General features: G+C 45.0%; 1 protein-coding gene across 1 annotated transcript in view; it reads left to right on the top strand.

The window, feature by feature from the left end:
- The window catches only part of CCDC17 (coiled-coil domain containing 17), a 152,707-nt gene that overhangs the window by 17,956 nt on the left and 111,385 nt on the right, over positions 1-23,366 (top strand). Inside the window, 2 exon segments of the mRNA XM_030208030.1 lie at positions 1,251-1,658; positions 16,066-16,206. Of these exon segments, the coding sequence (XP_030063890.1) occupies positions 1,446-1,658; positions 16,066-16,206 (354 nt within the window). The 5' untranslated portion in view covers positions 1,251-1,445.

The raw sequence follows: 23,366 nt of genomic DNA, 5'->3' as shown, positions 1-23,366 counted from the left end.
GAGAGGCTCAGTATAGGGACAGGGTAGAGGAGGTCAGGGTAGACAGACTCAGTATAGGGACAGTCAGGGTAGAGGAGGTTGGGGTAGAGTCAGCCTTGGGTTAGAGAGGTGTGGTAGCCATGTTAGTCCACTCTTAAAGGTTATCAATAGAAATCAAACAAAATAAAACATGGAAAAGAAAATAAGATGATACCTTTTTTATTGGACATAACTTAATACATTTCTTGATTAGCTTTCGAAAGTTGCCCTGCTTCATCAGATCGGAAATAAGCAAATGTGTTAGCTGATAGTATATATAAGAGAAACATCAAAGCATTACTTTGACAGTCTGTACAGGAACGTAAGACCTTTGAAATAAGAATGATTGAATATTTTGACACCCAACAAACAGGACTTAATAAGGATCTGGGTTTTCTAACCCATTATAAACCATAAAGCTGTATTTCTCTGTTTATTTCTCTGTTTATTACCCTCCTCTCACCTACCAACACCCATCCTGTTAGAATATCAATGAAGTGCTTTGATGTCCCCATGCATACCCCCACCCTCCCACTCTGTCAGACTGTCAAAGTAATACTTTGATGTTTCTCTTATATATACTATCTGCTAACACATTTGCTTATTTCCGATCTGAAGAAGAAGGGCAACCTTCGAAAGCTAATCAAGAAATGTATTAAGTTATGTCCAATAAAAAAGGTATCATCTTATTTTCTTTTCCATGTTTTATTTTGTTTGATTTCTATTGATAGCCTTGGGTTAGAAAGTATAGGAATAGTCTTTGACAGAGGAAGGTCATGGAGTTGATGTACTCCCTTATCGTGGTATCTTCTCTGTCCCTAGTGTGCTCGCAAGCTGCCCAGATGGATGCAGTGTTGGGGTAGAGGAGTTTAGGGTAGGGCCAATCTTAGTGCAGAGATGGTTGACATTGGTTTAGTGTGGAGGTAGAAGTGCTCAGGGCAGTCTTGGAGTAGAGGTACTCAGATGGGTGCACTCTGGCGGCAGCCATTGGGCAGGGGGTCAGATGGGTGCACTGCTGGGGTAAAGAATCTCAGGGAAGGTATTTATGGGGTATATATAGTTAGATGTGGACTATATAGTGGCAGAAGAGCTCATTGATGTCGTTCTCAAAAGTAACAGCTGAATGATTTAGATACATGAAGTAGATGAAGCATTCTATTGGGGGGGGGGGGGGTGGAGGAAGCATCCCTGTAACCTAATCGATTTGTTTCTATATTCTGTTTCTGTTTTAGATTTTATACTGCCTTGGAGGTAATGCTATAATAATTCAATGTATGAAGATCTTCCTTCCTTCGTGTGTGTATGTTCTCATCACGTCCTCTGTAATATCTTGGCTCTGGATACATCACTGCTTTGGCTGAGTCCAATCTCTAATTCAGGACAAACCACAGCTCATACCTGGACCCTCCTGAAAGGACCCCAGCGTAATGGAGCTGGGAGATCACCGATGCCAGAACTGTAATATGGCTTTTCGTTCCCAATCTCTTCTGGAGAAGCATAGGGAGAAGTTCTGTATTGGGAGTCACATTGGGGATCCATTTGCTTTAAATTCAAGGTACCTGGAGTCTGTGAAAAATGGAACTGGACCCTACAGCACCACCAAAATCGGGCTCAGGGAGCCTGATATGCTAGATCCCATGGTAATGACATAGATCACAGTGTGGACGGAAGTAATATCATTGGGACTGTGGAAATGCAGGTTAGGTAGTAGAGAAGGGAGCTCATCCAGGACCTGTGCTCTGCTGTGGGAGGAGGAGAAGATGGCATAAGTTGTGCTGGACCCAATGAAGGCCAAGGGAGTCGCAGCTTTCACTGGTTTCTGAGATGCCAAGTGACCCAGTTCCAGGCTGGACGTTTTGGGACAAGGCCTAGTTTTGAACTTACAACCCAGAGCAGTGTGGGATTTGTAGTGCCCAATCCTGCTCATTGAAATCAGTGCTGCAAGTCCCATAATTAAGACAGCCAACTGGATCCAGATTCTCAGGTCAGGGTTGATCTGCTTCTGGACTTACCCCATTGCATGCAGCGACTTGTAGTTCTGATTTCTCCATTGCATGCTCAAAGAAAAGCAAGACTACAAGTCCCAGCATGCACTTGGTTAACCCAGAACTGAATCAACCCTGTCCCCTGAATCTGGATCCAGTTGGCAGCCTTACCCATAATGCACCTGCATGGGGGTTGCCAGAAATCTAGGACTGTCCCAAAATCTCCAGCCTGGAACTGGATAACTTGGCATCTCTGTGAGACCCTGTCTCCTCTCTGCTGATGTAATGGGCAAGGCCATTAAACCAGGCTGTGCTGTGGGTTGGGCCACTGCTATAGGAAGCGCTGAGGATGTTTTTAAGGGATAGAGGGATTTGAAGTGAAAGTGTTGTGCTTGGAGAGGGCTTGTTTAGTTCTGTTTTGCACCCTTCTCTGTTTTCCTGGTGAGAGGAAGGGACAGGATAGGCTGTATTATACACGTATTGCACTTCTAATGCTTATTACTGTAATTTGTTTTTGTCATTTGCTATGGTTTAATGCCACATTTAGGATTATGAAATAAGAAACGGTTTAAAAGTTATAAATATATAAGCAAACACTCCAACAATTGTATTTAACAAAAAATGATCACGTGTAATAAAAAATATGTAGAGAGAACTTCATAAATGACCCTCGCAGTATATACAGTTCAAGCAGTAAAACCTTCATTGTGACAAGAGTCCAAGGTCATAATGTGTTTGTGTTACATGTTTATGTTTATTCAGGTGCTTGATATATACCGCCTTTCACAATAAACCAAAGCGGTGTACAATACTAAAATAGAAATTGGAAAGGAACACCAATTTTTAATAGGACAGGAGAAATAAAATGTGAGGTGAAAAGGGGGAATAGATCGAGAAGGGTGGGGGCAGAGAGACAACCGACCACCTGCAACACGGAACCCCTTCTGTGGGCATGAAATTAGGGGAACGCCAAAGAGAATAAGTGGGCTTTAAGAGGACAGTGGAAATGGGAAAACGAGAGCTCAGATCTGAGAGCAAGGGGTAAAGAATTCCAGAGAAAAGAGACCATACAAAAGAAAGCAGAATGATGTGTAGAGTCGAGACGGGCACAGTGACGGGGAGGCATAGAAAGACGGGAGTCAAAGGCAGAACAAAGAGCACGTGTGGGACAGTAGATTAACCAAGTAAGGAGAACCTAGACGTAGGGCCTTGTAGGTGATGGTCAAAACCTTATGGCTGATCCTGGACTTAATAGGGAGCCAGTGATGTTCTTTCAGAAATGGGGTAACATGATTGTAGTGTTGGGTGCGAGAAAGAATATGGATGACAATGTTCTGGACTGACTGGAGTTTGCAAAGTGAGATATCAGGAAGACTGGCATAGATGATATTACAGTAATCCAATTTTGTGGCAACCAAGTAATGTGGTACAACTTTCATCAGTAAGATATGAGATGAAGAGAACAGAAACAGTTCCTAACGGTAGCAGAAATATGAGAAGAGAAAGTTAAGGCGCTGTCAAATTGGACACCAAGATATTTAAAGGAATCTACCAATTGAATGGGAACCTCATCATGGTAGGAGTGAGAGAAGAATAAGTGTGGTGCCCAGTAAGCCAAAGAGCTGAAAGTTTCTGCTGATTACTACTTACTACTACTATTACTTAACATTTCTAAAGCGCTACCAGGGTTATGCAGCGCTGTACAATTTAACACAGAGGTCAGTCCTTGCTCAAAGGAGCTTACAATCTAAAGGACAAAAAGTGCAGTCAATCAAATTGGGGCAGTCTAGATTTCCTGAATAGAAGTATAATGGTTAGGTGCCGAAGGCGACATTGAAGAGGTGAAGCCAGGAAGTAATCTTATCAAGACACTTTTGTAGAGAACTGAGATCGGGATTACAGGGGTCCTTGAAAGGAGACTGAGAATATCATCAGCATAAATGTAGCATTTTATTGTGGGACTCCTGAATAAGAGATGCAAGAAGACTAAGAAAGACATTGAAAAGCAGGGGGGGAAAGAAGGAACCCTGAGGAACACAACTACCAAGGAGCACTGGATCGGAAAGGGATTGCGGAAGGAACACCTGGAAGGAATGGGCAGTAAGAAACGGAACCACGAAGGACAATTCTGCAGTCTTGATAGCAAGAGAGAGTGACTAACCAGGTTGAAGGCTGGGGAGAGATACAAAGGAACCAACAAGAGGGCATTCGTTAGGGAAGCAATAACCATCTTGGTCGAATATCCTGGGCAAAAGCTGGACTGAAAGGGGTGAAGCATGTTACAGGGTTCAAGATGCTGTGAAAATTGATAGAAAACAAACCTTTCTAATAGTTTTCTCAAGAAAGGCAGGTTTGAGACTGGACGATAGTTTGCCAAAAGTCTGGGATCAAGAGACTGCTTTTCCAACAGGGGACGTACCAGGGCCATCTTCCACTGTGGTGAAACCTTCCCAGAAGTGAGACTATTAACAATCATTTTATTTATTGCATTTGTACCCTGCGCTTTCCCACATATAGCAGGTTCAATGCGGCTTACATAGTAAAGAAAAGCATTACAAAGTACATGTAAGAAGAATATTATAAACTGTGGTAAATATAATGGCAACAGTGCCCAAGAATAATCATGGAGCATGCGAGTGGGCTGAGGCCATGGGACGTGAGTGAAAGCCATTGAGATGGCACAGGGTTTTAGTGAACTGGTGGTCTTCTTGGAGGAGTAAAGGATTTTGTCAAATTGTGACGTGTAATTAAACTCTGGAATTCATTGCCAGAGAATGTAGTAAAAGCGGTTAGCCTAGCGGGGTTTAAAAAAGGTTTGGAGGGCTTCCTAAAGTAAAAGTCCACAGACCGTTATTGAAATGGATGGGGAAAATCCACTGCTTATTTCTAGAATAGTCAAATATAATTCGCTATACTCTACTATATCGTCTACTGCTTACAAAAACTCATTAGTAGAGGTAAAGGTGGGAGGACGAAACAAAACTATTGACTTTTGTTATATATTGGGAAAGTCTCATACAGTCACTGGGGTGATTTTTAACACCAATTCAGGTGAACCCCTGTCTTGTGATGCTTATAATCATAGACTAACCCCCTCCTTCTGATGTTTCTTTTTTTAATTTTTTGTTTTTTTATTGTTGTTTTTTAAGTCTCTATATAGACTTTCCCAATATATAACAAAAGTCAATAGTTTTGTTTCGTCCTCCCACCTTTACCTCTACTAATGAGTTTTTGTAAGCAGTATTACTAGAATAAGCAGCATAAAATGTATTGTACTGGGCTCTTGCCAGGTTGGCCACTGTTGGAAACAGGATGCTGCGTTTGATGGACCTTCAGTCTGTCCCAGTATGGCAGTACTTATGTACAAATGTCATTCAGACTTGTTTTTCTCAGTTTCGATTGTTGTTCAGACTTAAACCAATGCTGGTGCCCTTTGATTTTCGTGGGGTTATCCAGAGTATGGTGGTATCACGATTGGACTACTGTAGTGCTCTTTGTCTTGGAATGACAACAACTAGGGTTTAGGTCATTGCAGTTAGTCCCAAATGTTGCTGCTAAGTTGGTATCAGGTGTAACACAGGTAACATATATTACTCCAATTTTGAGACAGTTTTTTTTTTGTTACATTTGTACCCCGCACTTTCCCACTCATGGCAGGCTCAATGCGGCTTACATGGGGCAATGGAGGGTTAAGTGACTTGCCCAGAGTCACAAGGAGCTGCCTGTGCCTGAAGTGGGAATCAAACTCAGTTCCTCAGTTCCCCAGGACCAAAGTCCACCACCCTAACCACTAGGCCACTCCTCAGTTCCCCAGGACCAGAGTCCACCACCCTAACCACTAGGCCACTCCTTCGTTCTATGCATCAGGCTATTTATAGATCTACACCAAAGTACTTGAAAGATAGTTTTGTTTTGTATCGTTCTGTTAGGAGTTTGAGGTCAGAGATGACATTGAGTTTGTCATCTGATGTCGTGTCCCAACAAGATATTGTGAGACTAGATCTGCCGATTTTTCTGTGGCTGGGGTACAGCTATGGATCACTTTAAAAGGCCAATTGAGATTGTGCTCTTAAATTTTGCAGTTAAGCGGTTATTAAAGACTTCTTTCTTTGTGAAAGCATTAATGTCAAGGTGTCTGTTACAGTTGCACAGTTCTAATTCAAGTCATGGATATAAGACATCAATGGTAATATATACTTTCCATTAATTTAATTGATTTTATTGTTGGTGCTGTATTTATTTTGCTTTCTATGTTTCTTTTGTAAACCGGTTTGATTTAAGCAGTCTATAAAATGTGGAAAATAATTAAACTTCTTCTGCTTCACATTCCCCATTCCTAAGAATCATTATACAATCAGACACATTTCTCAATACCGCTATAACGTCACCAAAATTCATCTCTTCCTTTCTGAGCACACTACCAAAACCCTTATCCACATTCTTATCACCTCTCGCTTAGACTACTGCAACTTGTTTCTCACAGGTCTCCCACTAAGCCATCTCTCTCCCCTTCAAAATTCTGCTGCCGACTTATATTCCACCAGTATTGCTATGCTCATATTAGGCCTCCTCTCAAGTCACTTCATTGGCTCCTTATCCATGTCCGCATACAATTCAGACTCCTCTTATTGACTTACAAGTGCTACCTGTCCACTCGTCTCCCCAGGAACGCCATTCATCAGATAAATCTCTCTTATCAGTATCCTTCTCCACCACTGCAAACTCCAGACTCCATTCTTTTTATCTTTCTGCACCATATGCCTGGAACAGACTTTTTCAATCGGTACATCAAGCTCCATCTCTGGCTGTCTTCAAATCTAAACTTAAAACTCACCTTTTTGAGGCTGATTTTAACTCCTACCCCCTATTCACTTATTCAATACTCATGCCTGTTGTATCATTCCCATCTTAAATAATTTCCTTATCCCTTATTTGTCCTGTTTGGCTGTCTTGATTAGATTGTAAGCTCTGTCAAGCAGGAACTGTCTCTTTGTTCAGTGTACAACACTGCATACATCTAGTAGCGCTTTCCATAGTGTCCCATAGATCAATCCAGAGACTTGTGGGTTGTGTCCCTCTACCAGCAGGTGGAGATAGAGAGAACCTCCGAGGTTTGCTATATATGGACCTGTGCAGCCAGCTGAACCTCAGTATTCTCTCTAGCAGGTGGAGGGACATCTCTGTGCAGCTCTGGTTTGATCTGGCTACTGGTGTCCTTTGGGCCTAGTTTAGCACAGCAGGGGTTGAGTGGCTGTTTGCAGCTTGTGGATTACACCTGGTGGTGCCAGGTCCCTCCTGGTCTCCCCCTACCTTTCCTCCATCGCCCGGGGCTGTTGGCCTGATCGGGTGTTTCCTTCCTCTCCTGAAAAAAAAAAAAGATAAGCGTCTCTTTAAGAGCCTTTGTTTTTATTTAATTATACGGAGGAGCTAGACGAAATGCTGAGTCAATTGGGGCAGGCGTTTGTGGAGCATGTCAGTGCCTTCTGAGGCTGCAAAGCGCTGCTCCCGGTGTGGGGGCCGGAGAGCAGCGTCGGGGGAATGTGAGTCCTGCCGCCATCAGCCCATGACAGGGGTTCCCCTCAGGTGTCTGGTGAGTCGGAAGCGCAGGGGATAGTTTCTTCGGTTTCCTCGGGGCAGTCAGTGCAGCGTGTGTCAGCAGGCGCCATTTTCTCCTCTCAGGCGCGACCTGCTCCACACATGGCGGTTGACAGACAGGAGGCGCAGAGCTCTTCTGTGGTACAGGCTCCGATGGAGGGAAACAATTTAGAGGGAGCAGGGGAGTTCCTTTTTCCCCATATTTTGTTTTATTAATGCACAATGCCATTCTTCTGAAGAAGTCAGGAGCTTCTCTTCAGGCAGCCCCGTCTCTTGCTCAGCAAACTTCGGTTGCTGCAGCCTCTCAGTCTTTCCTGCCCAAACATCCCCGGGTGGAGATTTTTGATCCCGAGGAGCTATCTGACACAGATGGCCCGGTTTTGTCTGCGGGCTCTCCCTCAATCATTGGATTGAGCAGATGAGGTCTCCTTGCCTTCTGAGGAGGGGGATGATCCTACGGCTGCCTGCCTTTTTCGCAGGGAAGAGTTTCCCTCCCTGATTGTTCGGGCTTTTGAGGTTTTGGCCATTTCACCCCCTGATTCATCAGGGGGAACAGATCTGGTGCCCTCTATTACGTCTGGCACCAAATGCCCACCTTGTTCCTTTCATGTACATGAGGCCATGAAGATCCTTATTTTGGTGCAGTGGGATACACCGGACAGTGGGCTTAAGGTTGCTAGAGCTATGTCGTGTCTTTACGCGCTGCCTGCTGCTGATTTAGACTTGCTGAAGGTCCCTACAGTGGATTCCTTAATCACAGCGGTCATTAAGAAAACCACTCTCCCTGTGGAAGGTGGCACGGCGCTAAAGGACCCTCAGAATCATAAGTTAGAGACTTGCTTGAAGCTGTCCTTTGAAGTGGCAGCCCTTTCCCTGCAAGCCTCAGTTTGTGGCTCTTTTGCGGCGCGGGCATGCTTATCGTGGGCACAGAAAGCCTCCTCTCTGGAGGAACTCGTGGCTGTTTTGCTGGCCTTAGAGTCCGGTTTAGCCTTCCTTGTGGATCTCTTTTATGATCTTTTGAGGGTTTCGGCGAAGGAGGTTTCCCTAGCTGTCACCGCGCGTTGTTGGCTGTGGTTGCGGCATTGGGCTGCAGACGTGGCCTCTAAGTCACGGCTAGCAAAGCTTCCTTTTAGGGGAAAGCTTTTGTTTGGGACAGATCTAGAACAGATTGTGAAGGACCTTGGTGACCTGAAGGGCCAGCACCTCCCAGAGGATAGGTCCAAGTCTGTGCGACTGGTGGGACCTAGACCTAAGTTTAGGGATGCCCGGCGTTACCATCCAGGTCGCTGGGCCTCTTTTCAGAGGGCAAGATTTTATCAGAGGCCTCAGCCCTTTCGGGGTGACAGGCGGGCCTTCCTTTCCGGTAACAGAACCCAGCCCGCAGCCAGATCTGCCCAGTGATGGGGCCCTGGTCCATCTCCAGCCGGTTATTGGGGGCAGGCTGTCCCTATTCCTGGTGGAGTGGACCAGGGTAACATCCGACAGATGGGTCTTGGAGGTTATCAGAGACGGCTACAAGTTAGAATTGGCTCATCCTATAGTAGATTTTTTTCTGGAATCTCCTTGCAAATCTCTCACCAAGGTGCGGGCGGTTCGTCACACCCTCCTCAACTTGCAACGACTGGGTGCCATCCAGCCGGTATCTCCAGCAGAAAGAGGGTGCAGTTGATACTATGTTTATTTTGTGGTACCAAAAAAGGGTGGTTCTTGGTGACCCATCCTAGATCTCAAGTGCGTCAACAGGTCCTTACGGGTTCAGCATTTCCGCATAGAAACCCTCTGCTCGGTTATCGCAGCGGTACAGCCAGGGGAGTTTTTGATGTCTCTCAATCTCAAAGAAGCCTATTTACACATTCCACTTTGGCCTCCCCACAGGCGTTTTCTTCACTTTGCAGTTCTCAGTTGTCATTTTCAATTCAAGGCGATGCCCTTCGGCCTAGCCACAGCGCCTCGGACCTTTTCCAAGGTCCTTGTCGTAGTGGCGGCCTGTCTCAGGAAAGAAGGGATTCAGGTTCATCCCTATCTAGACGACTGGCTTGTGCGGGCGTCTTCTTTCGAGGAGAGTCGGCGGGCAACTAACAGAGTGGTTGGGTTGCATCAATCACTTGGTTGGGTGATCAACTTCCCAAAGTTTAGCCTGATGCCTTCCCAGACACTGGAATACTTGGGAGTGTGCTTCGATACCTGAACAGGGATAGTGTCTCTTCCTTCAGCTCAAGCACAGTGGTTACAAGGTCAGTTGCGAGCTCTGTTTCAAACTCCGAACCTGAGGGCTTGGGACTATGTATAAGTTCTAGGTTCCATGGCCTCCACCCTGGACCTCGTAAAGTGGACCAGAGCTCACATGCGCTCTTTTTAGTGGCACCTTCTGAGCCAGTGGTCTCCGCTCTTGGAGGATTACGAGGTTCAGGTGCCATGTTCAGCCCGTCTGCACACAATCATGCACTGGTGGTTCATTCAAAAGAATCTTGTGTTGGGCATTCCTTTGGCAACCCTGGAATGGAAGATCGTGATCACTGATGCGTCACTGTCTGGCTGGGGGGCTCATTGCCTCCAACAGACAGCCCAGGGCATTTGGACCTCGACAGAGGCATCATGGTTCATCAACCTCTTGGAGTTGCGAGCGATTCGTCTGGCCCTTCGGGAGTTTCTGTCTCTTCTCCGCGGTTGCCCAGTTCGAGTTCTCTCGGACAATGCGATGGCGGTCACCTATGTGAATCGTCGGGGGGCACCAGGAGTGAACCACTAGCGCGCGAGGTGGCTCTGATCTGCCGTTGGGCAGAGACATCTCTCTCTCTTGACAGTGGCTCATATAGCGGGGTCACAGAATGTGCAAGGGGACTTTCTCAGTTGCCACCACTTGGAGCCAGAAGATTGGACACTCTCCCCTCTGGCCTTTGATCAGATAACTGCCCATTGGGGGATGCCGGTGATGAACTTAATGGCCACCGCATTCAATGCAAAGGCTCCCCGTTTCTTCAGCAGGGGAAGAGAGCTGGGCTTGGAAGGCATCGATGCTCTTCTTCAGCCTTGGCCCAGGGGCCTACTCTATGCCTTTCCCCCGTGGCCAATGGTGGGCAGGTTACTGACTCGCATTGCCAGTCATCCGGTCGAGTGATCCTGGTGGCCCTGGATTGGCCCAGACATCCCTGGTATGCAGATATTGTCAGACTCCTGTTCGATCGTCCTCTCCGGCTTACGGCACAGGACGGTCTCCTGCTGCAGGAACCAGTCACGATGGAGGATCCCTCCCCCTTTGGTCTTACGGCCTGGCCCTTGAAAGGACGAAGTTGAGAAGGAAAGGGTATCTGGACGCGGTTATCGCTACAATGCTGCAGGCTCAGAAAAGATCCACCTCAAGAGCTTATGCTAGGGTGTGGCATACCTTCGATTCGTGGTGTGCAAGTTTGGGATTGTCAGCGGCTTATCCTCGCGTTTCTTTAGGAGGGTGTACAGAAATCACTCTCGTTGAGTTCTCTTAAGGTGCAGGTGGCAGCTCTGGCATGCTTTAGATGCCGGCTCCAGGGGATGTCCATTGCCTCCCACTCGGATGTGGTTCGTTTCGTGAGGGGCATAAATCAGTTGCGTCCTCCTCATGTGCCAGTTCTGCCATCCTGGAACCTTAATCTAGTTCTCAAAGTGCTTCAGCATCCTCCTTTCGAACCCTTATCGAGGATTACGGTTAAGGATCTCACTTTGAAGGCGATTTTCCTAGTAGCCATTACTTCCGCTCAGAGATTTTCAGAGTTGCAGGCTCTTTCTTGCAGAGACCCCTTCCTGCGTTTTACAGAGGCGGGGGTATTGATTAAGACAGTTCCTTCATTTTTTCACCCAAGGTGGTTTCTTGTTTCCACTTGGGGCAGTCCCTGCATTTGCCAGCTTTTCGCCGGGAAGATTACCCCGAGCAATTGCGGGCTCTTCGCTACTCAACGTCAGACTGGCTCTTCTTAGGTATTTGGAGGTGACGAATGAATTTCGTCTTTCTGACCTTTTTAGGGGCAGTAAGAAGGGACATATGGCTTCCAAGGCCACCATAGCCCGTTGGGTACGGGAGGCCTTTTCTTCGGCATACATGGCATTGGGCAAGCAAGCCCCTGCGTAAGTTCGTGCTCATTCTACGTGAGCTCAGACTTCCTCCTATGCAGAGTCCCGTTTGGTTTCTCTGTAAGATATCTGCAGAGCCGCTACGTGGGCTTCGGTCCATATGTTCACTCGTCATTATCGGGTGGATGTGGCAGCTCGGCAAGATGCGGGGTTTGGCTCGTTGGTGATTTCTGCAGGGTTGGTGGTGTCCCGCCCTTCTTGAGAACTGCATGGGTACATCCCACAAGTCTCTGGATTGATCTGTGGGACGCTATGGAAGGAAAATTTGTTACCTGATAATTTTCTTTCCATTAGTTCCAACAGATCAATCCAGAGGCCCCCCACAGGATTTACTGTCTGCGGTTTTGTTTCGGTTGGTTAGTTTTTTCGGGTTCCGTTGTTTTGAATATTCCTTCATTTGATTAAATAATAAATTAAATAAATATAGAAGTGGTGGAAGTATGTTCGGCATTTGGTCTGACAATATCAGGAGAGTTTTCTATTGTTTCCATTCCACTGCTTTGCTATCGTTCATACTGAGGTATACTTGGCTGCACAGGTTCACATATAGCAAACCTCGGAGGTTCTCTCTATCTCCACCTGCTGGTAGGGGAACACAACCCACAAGTCTCTGGATTGATCTGTTGGGACTAATGGAAAGAAAATGATCAGGTAAGAATTAATTTTTCCATAGAAATAATAAGTAAAGCAGTAGTAGTAGTAATACCTGCTAGTTTCCTCTTCACGCTGCTCCATCTTGTCTAGATTTCCTCCAAATTCTCTCTGATCTTCTTTAAAAAGGGGTTTTGAGATCTTAGGGATACTGATCACCATATCCTCAACGTGTAATTAAACTCTGGAATTTGTTGCCAGAGAATATGGTAAAGGCGGTTAGCTTAGTGGAGTTTTAAAAATGTTTGGACGGCTTCCTAAAGGAAAAGTCCATAGACTGTTGTTAAATGGACTTGGGGAAAATCCACTATTTCTGGGATAAGCAGTGTAAAATGTTTTGTACTTTTTGGGATCTTGCCGGGTATTTGTGACCTGGATTGGCCACTGTTGGAAACAGGATGCTGGGCTCTATGGACCTTTGGTCTTTCCTAGTATGGCAATACTTATGTACTTATGTAAGGATAAATAGAGAAACTTGTAATGGGGCTGTGTTTTCTAAGGCTGAACTCATGGTCCTACCCAATCCTTCACCTGTTTTTTTTTACAGGATCTTCAATTGTAGCTGTCCTCCTCCTCTTGCCCAAAATGTCTGGCTTAACCCTCCTCTGCCCACTCTGAGTTAGTTGCCAACCCATGCTTCAAATCAAATCAAGTAAAATAATGATCTTTTGAAGATACAGGGATTCTCTGCCTGATGTTAGTGTCAACATTTGTCAAAATATTTTGGAAACAAAACACAGATCCAAGATATGTCCTTGATGAGTAAGAAATAAGAATATAAGAATAGCCATACTGGGTCAGACCAATGGTCCATCTAACCCAGTATTGTTTCATAAAGTGGCCAATCCAGGTCACAAGTACCTGGCAGAAACCCAAATAGTAGCAAGGTTCCAAAGCTACCAATCCCAGGGCAAGCAGTGGCTTCCCCATGTCTGTCTCAATAGCAGACTATGGACTTATCCTCCAGGAACCTGTCCAAACCTTTTTTAAACCCAGATACGCTAACCACTGTTACCACATCCTCCGTCAACGAGTTCCAGAGCTTAACTATTCATTGACTGAAAAAAATATTTCCTTCTATTTGTTTTTTCATGTAACTTCATCAAGTGTCCCCATTCTTTGTACTTTTTGAAAGAGTAAAAAATCAAGTCACTTCTACTTGTTCTACACCACTCGGGAGTTTGCAGACCTCAATCATATCTCTCTTCCCTCAACCATCTCTTTTCCAGGCTGAAGAGCCCTAACCTCTTTAGCCTTTCCTCATATGAGAAAAGCTTCATCCCCTTTATCATTCTGGTCATTCTTCTTTTAACCTTTTCTAGTTTTGCCATAACTTTTTTGAGATATGGCGATCAGAACTGAATGCAGTACTCAAGGTGAGGTCGCATCATGGAGCAATACAGAGACTTTATTTATTTATTTATTTGTTGCATTTGTATCCCACATTTTCCCACCTATTTGCAGGCTCAATGTCTTTAGGCTTTACCATCCCTTTCCTAATAATTTCTAGCACCCTGTTTGCTTTTTTGGCCACCGCCCCACACTGTGCAGAACATTTCAGTATATTGTCTACAATACCTAGATCTTGTTCTTGGGTGTTGACCAGCAAGGTGGACCCTAGCATCAAGTAACTATGATTTTGGTTATTCTTCCCAATGTGCATCACTTTGCATTTGTCCACATTAAATTTCATCTGCCCTTTGGATGGCCAGTCTTTCAATTTCCTAAGGTCTTCCTGCAATTCACAGTCCGCATGTGTTTTAACAACCTTGAATAGTTTTGTGTTATCTGCAAATTTAATCACCTCACTTGTTGCTCTGATTTCCAGATAATTTATAAATATGTTAAATAGCAGCGGTCCCAGTACTGATCCCTGCGGCACTCCACTATTCACCCTCAACCATTGAAAGAAATGGCCATTTAACCCTACTATCTGTTTTCTGTCCAATAACCAATTCCTAATCCGCAACAGAACAGTGCTTCCTATCCCATGACTCTAAATTTGTTAGGAGTCTCTCATGAGGAATTTTGTAAAGGTTTTCTGAAAATCTAGATACACTATTATCAGCCAGGTCACCTTTATCCACATGTTTATTTACGCCTTCAAAGAAATGAAGCAAATTGGTAAGGCAAGACTTCCGTTGGCTGAATCTGTGCTGACTCTATCCCTTGAAACCATGTTTATCTATGTGTTCTGTAATTTTATTCTTTATAATAGTTTCTACTATTTTACACGGCACTGACATCAGGTTTACCGGTTTGTAATTTCCCAGATCACCCCGGAACCCTTTTTAAAAATTGGTGTTACATTGGCCACCCTCCAGTCTTTAGGTATTACTGGTGATTTTAATTACATATTACTAACAGCTGATCAGCAATTTCATAGTAATATAGTACATGATGACAGCAGATAAAGACCTGCACGGTCCATCCAGTCTGCCCACTCATTTTACATGGTATGTGATACTTTATATGTATAGCTGAGTTTGATTTGTCCTTGCCATTCTCAGGGCACAGACCGTAGAAGTCTGCCCAGCACTGTTCTAGTACTAAGTTCTGAAGCTAACGTCGAAGCCCCTTAAATTTACACTCCAGCCCATCCATATCTATTCAGTCACGATCAGGGCGTAGACGGTAGAAGTCTGCCCAGCACTGTTCTTATACTAAAAGTTCTGAAGATTCCGGAATCCTAAAGAGTTACAAGATTCCAGAATCCCAATTAGTAGCAACATTCCATGTAGAACCCCTAAGACTAACATAGTAAATGACGGCAGATAAAGACCTGAACGGTCCATCCAGTCTGCCCAACAAGATAAGCTCATTTTACATGGTATGTGATACTTTATATGTATACCCGAGTTTGATTTGTCCTTGCCATTCTCAGGGCACAGACTGTAGAAGTCTGCCCAGCACTCTTCATTCTTGAGTTCTTTGAGTACCCTTGGATGTATGCCATCTAGTCCAGATAATTTACTACTTTTTAATTTGTCGATTTGGCTCAGTATATCACTGAGATTTCTTTCAGTTCCTCCACATCCTTAGTCTTGAAAACCATTTCAAGTACAGGTAGATCTCTTGCATCTTCTTTCGTAAAGACCGAAGCAAAGAATTCATTCACTGTCTCCGCTGTGGCCTTGTCCTCCCTGAGTGCCCCTTGTTCCCCTACGACCTTGTCCTCCCTGTGTGAGACCTGAAGTTTCTGAGCTTGTTAATAGCGGAGTCACACTGTCACATTCTGCCATGTCTATCACCCAGTACCAAGAGTCTTCATATTGTAATTTGATTTGTTATAATAAACTCCACCACCCCCTTCCAACCCTCCTTAGAAAAGGATACATGTTTTATTTAGCAAATCACAATATAATACACAGAGTTATAGGCAAAGAATACAAAGGAAGAGAAGGCAAGTATTTGTCCTAAATTAATGTTACAATACATGTAAAACTAAATCCAATGATATAATCAATTACAGAATGATAAATGAAATGCCAAAGCAGCTAAGTTTCAAAGGCATTTATGTAGACAAGAATGCTTTAGCTATGGAAACGATCTGTACAAAATTACCCGCCCCATGTACTGGTAAAAATGCCCCCAAAGAACGGTGGCTATTTAAAGATCTATCTGGGATGGTATGGGAATGGATGGCAGCAGCCTCCTCCAGCATTGAATTTGCTTTTCTTGCTGTTCTTATGCTTCTTCTCTCCTGTGGTAGCGGACCAACGAGAAGCCGAGTGCTGTTCATCTGAGGGCACGTGAGAACATGCTGAATGAGCTGGAGAAGCATTTCCTGGTGGGGTACGAGCCGTGGACAAGCATGGGAGACAGTCCGGCTTTGAAGAAACTGACAGATGAGGTACAGAGACGGTTACAGTTATGCCTGTTAATTCCTGTCAATGGTTCTAAGCGGATTACCAACCAGAAGACTAGATTATATATCTAGGAACTTACAGATTAATACAAGATAAAGTCATACTAATAGCAAACCTTAGAAGAAGATATTTTTGAAACAGGGCAGTTTTGATAGCTTTTTTAAAGATAACGTAGCTGGGTAAGAATCCTGTCTCACTAGGTAGAGTAGACCAAAGACTAGCAGCTTGATAAGAAAATAAAGAGGAAACACTTTCATAGATGAAATACTTCTAGGATTTGGAAAGGATAAAGCAATAGAATTGCTTGTTAGGTGATATTGGTTGACTGCTGGCATAAAGGACCTTAAACATTAGACTGTAAAATTGTGAGAACTCTGGCTTCTAAGGGAAGCCAATCCAGTAAAGCAAAAAAAAAAAAGAAAAAAGGAGGGGTTATCTTATCATATTTTTTAAGAGAAAAGATTAAACCAGTGGCGTAGGAAGGGCGGGGCGGTGGGGGCGGTCCGCCCTGGGTGTCAGCGGGTGGGGGGGTGCTCCGGACAGCCCTCGTCTCCTGCCTTCACCCTTCGTTTTTTTTTTTTTAATCCATTGCAGTGACGCAGGCAGCGCTTCGTGTCTGCCCTGCGTGTGCTGTGAAGAGAGAAAATCACCTCGCTGGTGTCGGGCCTTCCCGCGTTGTGTCCCGCCCTCGAGGAAATAGGAAGTTACCTCAGAAGAGGGCGGGACACAATGCGGGAAGGCCCGACGCCAGCGAGGTGATTTTCTCTCTTCACAGCACACACAGGGCAGACGCAAAGCGCTGCCTGCGTCGCTGCAATGGATTAAAAAAAAAAACGAAGGGTGATGGCAGGAGACGAGGGCTTTGTTGGCTCTCCACGAGGGGGGATGGGGCAGGGTCGGGGGGTGTCAGATGGGAGAGGGGGAGCTCAGAGGGGAGAAGGGGAGTGCTCAGATGGGTGGGGGTGTTCAGAGAGGAGAAGGGGATTGGGGAGGGTGGGGGAGCCCGCCCAGATGGGTGTTCAGAGGGGAGAAGGGGAATGGGGGGGAGGGAGCGAGGGTGGGGGAGCCCAGAGGGGTGCTCAGATGGGTGCTCAGAGGGGAGAAGGGGATTGGGGAGGGTGGGGGAGCCCAGATGGGTGCTCGGAGGGGAGAAGGGAATTGGGGAGGGTGGGGGAGCCCAGGAGCTCAGAGGGGAGAAGGGAATTGGGGGGGAGGGAGGGAGGGAGGGTGGGGGAGCCCAGAGGGGTGCTCAGATGGGTGCTCAGAGGGGAGAAGGGGATTGGGGAGGGGTGGGGGAGCTCAGAGGGGTGCTCAGAGGGAAGAAGGGGATTGGGGAGGGGTGGGGGTGCTCAGAGGGGAGTGTTCAGATGGGAGAAGGGGTCTGAAGCTGGAACTGGGGTCTGACAAGGGGCAAGAGGGAAAATGGGTCCATGCCTGGGACAGGTGGGAGAATGGGTCTGGGGCTGAAAAGGGGGGATGCAATGCATTTGGCAGATGAAGGGGGCTGGAACTGGGGGCTGAAAAGGGGATAGGGAGAAGTGGCTGGGGGCTGAAGCTCGGGACTAATGGAAGAAAAGGGCTGGGGACTGGTGGGATAGTGGGGCTGAAAAGGGGGGCAGGTGGGAGATGTGGGCTGGGGCTGGAACTAGAGGCAGGTGGAATAAGGGGGCTGGAACTGGGGGCTGAAAAGAGGGGGCAGAGAGAGAGAGGGGACAGACCCTGGATGAAGGGGGGAGTGTGAGGGAGGGCAGACCCTGGATGGATGGGAGAGGGAGGGCAGACGGGTTGAAGGGGCAGAGAGAAAGGGCAGATGGTGGGTGGAAGGGGGAGAGAGAAAGAGGGCAGATGTGGATGGAAGGGAGAGAGAGATGGCAGACTGGGGCAAATGGTGGATGGAAGGGGCAGAAATAGAGGACAGATGTGGATGGAAGGGAGAGAGAGAGGGCAGACAGTGGATGGAAGGAGCAGAGAGAGAGAGGGCAGACAGTGGATGGCAGAGAGAGAGAGCGAAGACAGATGCTAGATGGAAGGAAGACTGAAAAGAAGATGAGGAAAGCAGAAACCAGAGACAACAAACTGTAAATAAAATACATATTTTTATTTTTTTGCTTTAACATGTAAATAAGGTAATCTTTTTATTGGACTAATTTTAATACATTTTGACTAACTTTCGGAGAACAAAACCCCCTTCCTCAGGTCAGGATAGGATACTGTAACAGCACTATACTGTACTGACCCGAGGACGGAGGTTTGACCTCTGAAAGCTAAATGTATTAGTCCAATAAAATGATATTATTTGTTTTATTTCTATTTGTTAATTTGTAAAGTGGTGATTGGTACTTGTTAGTTTTTTTCAAATTTACATCTGCTGTCTTTATATTTTGCACAGTACTAGGGGACATTTTCTGTTTCTGTGGTGTTGCATTGTATGCAGAGTCTGGCATCGGGGGTTCAGTTTAATTTTTGTCTAAATAGAAAGTTTATGATTACTTATTCTATAGTGGATTAGGGTGTATCTGTGTTTGTGAAAAAGACATGAGTTTCAGTTGGCATTGACTGTGCAGGATTGACGATCTGTACTGTTCTGTCTGGTTTCGTTTTACAATAGGTGAATTGATGTTCTAGTGCTCACTGTAGTGTTTAAGATGCTTTCCTTTTCCTTGTGTGACTCGTAGAAATGACTGCTTATGGTATGGTAAAATTGCTCTATAGGTCGTGAGTGTTTTGTATTCTCGGTATGCCTAGTACTGGATTTGGGGGGGGGGGGGGGGGTTAAAAATGACCGGCCCCGGGTGTCAACTACCCTAGCTACAGTACGCCACTGGATTAAACAAACTGTTACATTCTGTATGGACTGCAGTCTTTTCCATAGATATTACAATAATCTAGTTTGCTCAAGATCAGGGATTGAACTAGTAGACTAAACTTATCTTGTTGAATGTATTTACGGATTCTTCTCAAATTTTCTCATGGTTCAGAAACAGCTTTTTACCAGATAATTGATCTGAGGTTCCGTTGTTCGGTTGTGATCAATTATAATTCCTAATATTTTTAATGATATTTCTAGGTCATATTTGATGTTACCACAACAAATGATGCTTCACAATCAGATTTGGAATTTGTCCCAATTAATAAACATTTGGTCTAAACCTTATTTAGCTTCAGGTGTCAGGCACACATCTGTTCATCAATCTAAGAGACACAATTTGATATTTCATGCTGCATCTCACTTATTTTGGATACTACCTGCATAGATAAAAAATCTGATAGCCTGCCCTTTTTTAGTTTTGTCCCCAAGGAATAGGTTGAATAAAATAGGTGATAGAAGTGAATCCTGAGGTACCCCACATTTCACAGGCCAATTATCAGACGGGATTACAGTGAGGAAAAGAGATTCAAGCTAAGTGATTTTCTCGGTCTGATGCTCGCCATTTTGGGAAATACTTTTTCCGGTATTACCTTTAACACTTCGAATGAACTGACTATAGAGTTCCTCAGTCAGGGTTAGTAGGAACTTCCTTTAAAGTTTTCCACACTCTTTCTGATTTCTTTTTCATAATAAAATTGGAAGGGTTTCCGAAATAAGGAGTACTGATGATGTATAGAGCATGTTAGTGAGCCGTTATTATGGTTAGACTTACTAATATACGGTCTGTGCACTGAAGAGGACAGTACAAATAAAAAAGTAGCACATATGAATTTATCTTCTTGGGCAGACTGGATGGACCGTGCAGATGGGTTTTTAGTGATTTCCGAAATGCTGGTCTTGAGCAGTTTACAAAAAGATATTAAGCCCATAAAAGCAGAAAATGGATTGAAAATACAATAAAGTAATTATATATAAAGCTAGTATATACTATTACTGTTATAAATCTCTGCATGAATATAACACTGCTAGGGTGTCCCTTTAACCAGCCCCTCCAAATGACATACTGATTACAATTTATAAACAAATTACTACTCTACTTATGAAAAGTTATTCCATTATACTTCCTCTGTGTATATCCGCATGCTGCACAAGTCCCAGGATATTGAGAGAACTTAGAGAGGTTCTGGCAGGTCATCTTAAGGATTTGTTTAATAAATCCTTGGAGATGGGAGAGGTTCCGCAGGATTGTAGAAGAGCAAATGTGGTTCTTCTTCACAAAAATGGTGACGGAGAAGAAATGGGAAACCAGGAAGCCTACTTTGGTTATTGGAAAAGTAATGGAAGCGTCGTTGAAGGAAAAGATAGTAAATTTCCCGGAATCCAATGAGTTACAAGATCCGAGGCAACATGGTTTTACCAAAGGTAAATCGTGCCAAATGAAGTTGATTGAAATCTTTGACTGGGCAACCAGAGAACTGGATCAGTGACATGCACTAGATGTAATCTACTTGGATTTCAGCAAAACCTTTGACACAGTTCCTCATAGGATGCTCTTAAATAAACTTGAAAGGCTGGAGTTAGGACCCATAATAGTAAACTGGATTAGAAACTGGTTGACGGACAGACGCCAGAGAGTGGTGGTTAACGGAATTCACTCAGAGGAAGGAAAGGTGAGTAGTGGAGTGCCTCATGGATCGGTGTTGGGCTTATTCTGTTCAATATATTTGTAAGTGACATTGCCAAAGGATTAAAAGGTAAGGTTTGCCTTTTTGCAGATGATACCAAGAATTGTAATAGAGTGGACAACCCGGAGGGAGTGGAAAACATGAAAAGGGATCTGCAAAAGTTAGATGCATTTAGGGAGTAGAAACCCAAAGGAACTGTCTGTCCTAGGAGGTGAGAGGCTGAAATGCACAGACGTGGAGAGGGACCTTGGGGTGATGGTGTCCGAAGACCTTAAAGCAAAAAAACAGTGTGACAAAGTGGTGATCGTAGCCATTAGGATGCTAGGCTGCATTGAGAGAGGCGTAACTAACAGAAGAAAGGAGGTGTTGATGCCCTTGTACAAATCACTGGTGAGGCCCCACCTGGAGTATTGTGTTCAGTTTTGGAGGCTGTATCTTGCTAAGGATGTAAAAGGACTAGCAGCAGTCCAGAGGAAGGCGACAAAAATGAAATGGGGTTTGGGTCAAAAGACGTATGAGAAGAGACTGGAAGACCTGAATATGTTTAGCCTAGAGGAAAGAAGGGATAGGGGAGATATGATACCGAAGGCTCCTAGGATTGTCAGAAACAGCTACTGCTGAGTAGCAGGCTGCTTCAGCCAATCCCGTGGCCTTCCTTCAGCAAGGGCGGGACGCAGCTGCAGGAAGGTCCTGGAGGATTGGCTGAAGCAAGCTATTGCTAAGAGTGCCGGCACTGTGCACATTGTGGAAAAAGAACTTTTAAAAGAAGAGATGAGGTACAAGATTGCGGGTGGCGGGTGAGGACGCCAATGTGTGAGATCGGGTCCCTTAAGCATGCGAGCTGGAGAAGGGGCCCGACTGCATGTGTCACACGCTAAATGCATGTGACTTGGTATGTGTGGGAAAGTAGGAGGCGAGGCGAAGGGAAGAGAGTTGAGCCACTGCTACCTTTGCAGCTCACATGGAGCTTACTTGCTGCTGCAGTGGAAGGTATGAGGCGAGGGGAAGAGAGCTAAGCCACTGCTGTTTTTGCAGCTTGAACGGAGCTGCTTGCTGCCATGCTGGGAGGGTGGAGACGAAGGAGCAAAAGGAAGAAAGATGAGCCACTGCTGTTTTTATAGCTCGAATGGAGCTGTTCCCTGCCTTGTGGTAGTCCAGCAAAACACAGGCATCAGGCCCGATTTTTCAGTCACCATGTCGACCTGGTACCTGGGGTTTGTCAAGCCCTACCTTAACTGCTGCTTGAGACTGGAAGAGAAGAAAACTTAGTACTTCAGCCTTTTACTTGTAACAAAGCAGTATGTAAAGACGTAAAAGTATTTAAAACTGGTTCAGATAATACTTTGTTACAAGTAAAAGTGCTCGTGCTTGTCATGTACTCGGTAACAAGTAAAAGTAATGAAATATTTACTTAAGTATTGTAACGCGTTACTTTTACTTTGTTACTATACAACACTGGGTATCACAACATTAATCTGGGACTAGTTAATCCAGGAGTAACCTCCAAGACAGAGACGAATCACGGGAATCAAATTACCTCCTAGGTAGAGAGGAGTCACAACATTAATCTGGGACTGTTTTACCCCTTGTAGTGAGAAGACAAGCAGCAATGAGTCTAGACCTGATGTGCACTGTAGTTTCATCGCATGCCCCCTAGTCCTAGTATTTTTGGAAAGCGTGAACAGACGCTTCACATCCACCTGTTTCACTCCACTCATTATTTTATACACCTCTATCATGTCTCCCCTCAGCCGTCTCTTCTCCAAGCTGAAAAGCCCTAGCCTCCTTAGTCTTTCTTCATAGGGAAGCCGTCCCATCCCCGCTATCATTTTAGTCGCCCTTCGCTGCACCTTTTCCAGTTCCACTATATCTTTCTTGAGATGCGGCGACCAGAATTGAACACAATACTCAAGGTGCGGTCGCACCATGGAGCGATATAATGGCATTATAACATCCTCACACCTGTTTTCCATACCTTTCCTAATAATACCCAACATTCTGTTCGCTTTCCGAGCCGCAGCAGCACACTGAGCAGAAGGTTTCAGTGTATTATCGACGACGACACCCAGATCCCTTTCTTGGTCTGTAACTCGTAACGTGGAACCTTGCATGACATAGCTATAATTCGGGTTCTTTTTTCCCACATGCATCACCTTGCACTTGCTCACATTAAACGTCATCTGCCATCTAGCCGCCCAGTCTCGTAAGGTTCTTCTGTAATTTTTCACAATCCTGTCGCGAGTTAGCGACTTTGAATAACTTTGTGTCATCAGCAAATTTAATTACCTCGCTAGTTACTCCCATCTCTAAATCATTTATAAATATATTAAAAAGCAGCGGTCCTAGCACAGACCCCTGAGGAACCCCACTAACTACCCTTCGCCATTGTGAATACTGCCCATTTAACCCCACTGTCTGTTTCCTATCCTTCAACCAGTTTTTAATTCTCAATAGGACTTTTCCTCCTATCCCATGACCCTCCAATTTCCTCTGTAGCCTTTCATGAGGTACCTTGTCAAACGCCTTTTGAAAATCCAGATACACAGTATCAACCGGCTCCCCTTTGTCCACGTTTGTTTACTCCTTCAAA

Source organism: Microcaecilia unicolor, chromosome 6, assembly GCF_901765095.1.
Source record: "Microcaecilia unicolor chromosome 6, aMicUni1.1, whole genome shotgun sequence".
NCBI classification, from domain to species: Eukaryota; Metazoa; Chordata; class Amphibia; order Gymnophiona; family Siphonopidae; genus Microcaecilia; species Microcaecilia unicolor.
Note: the sequence above shows the minus strand (reverse complement) of the source record. Positions and strands in the feature narration are given on the sequence as shown.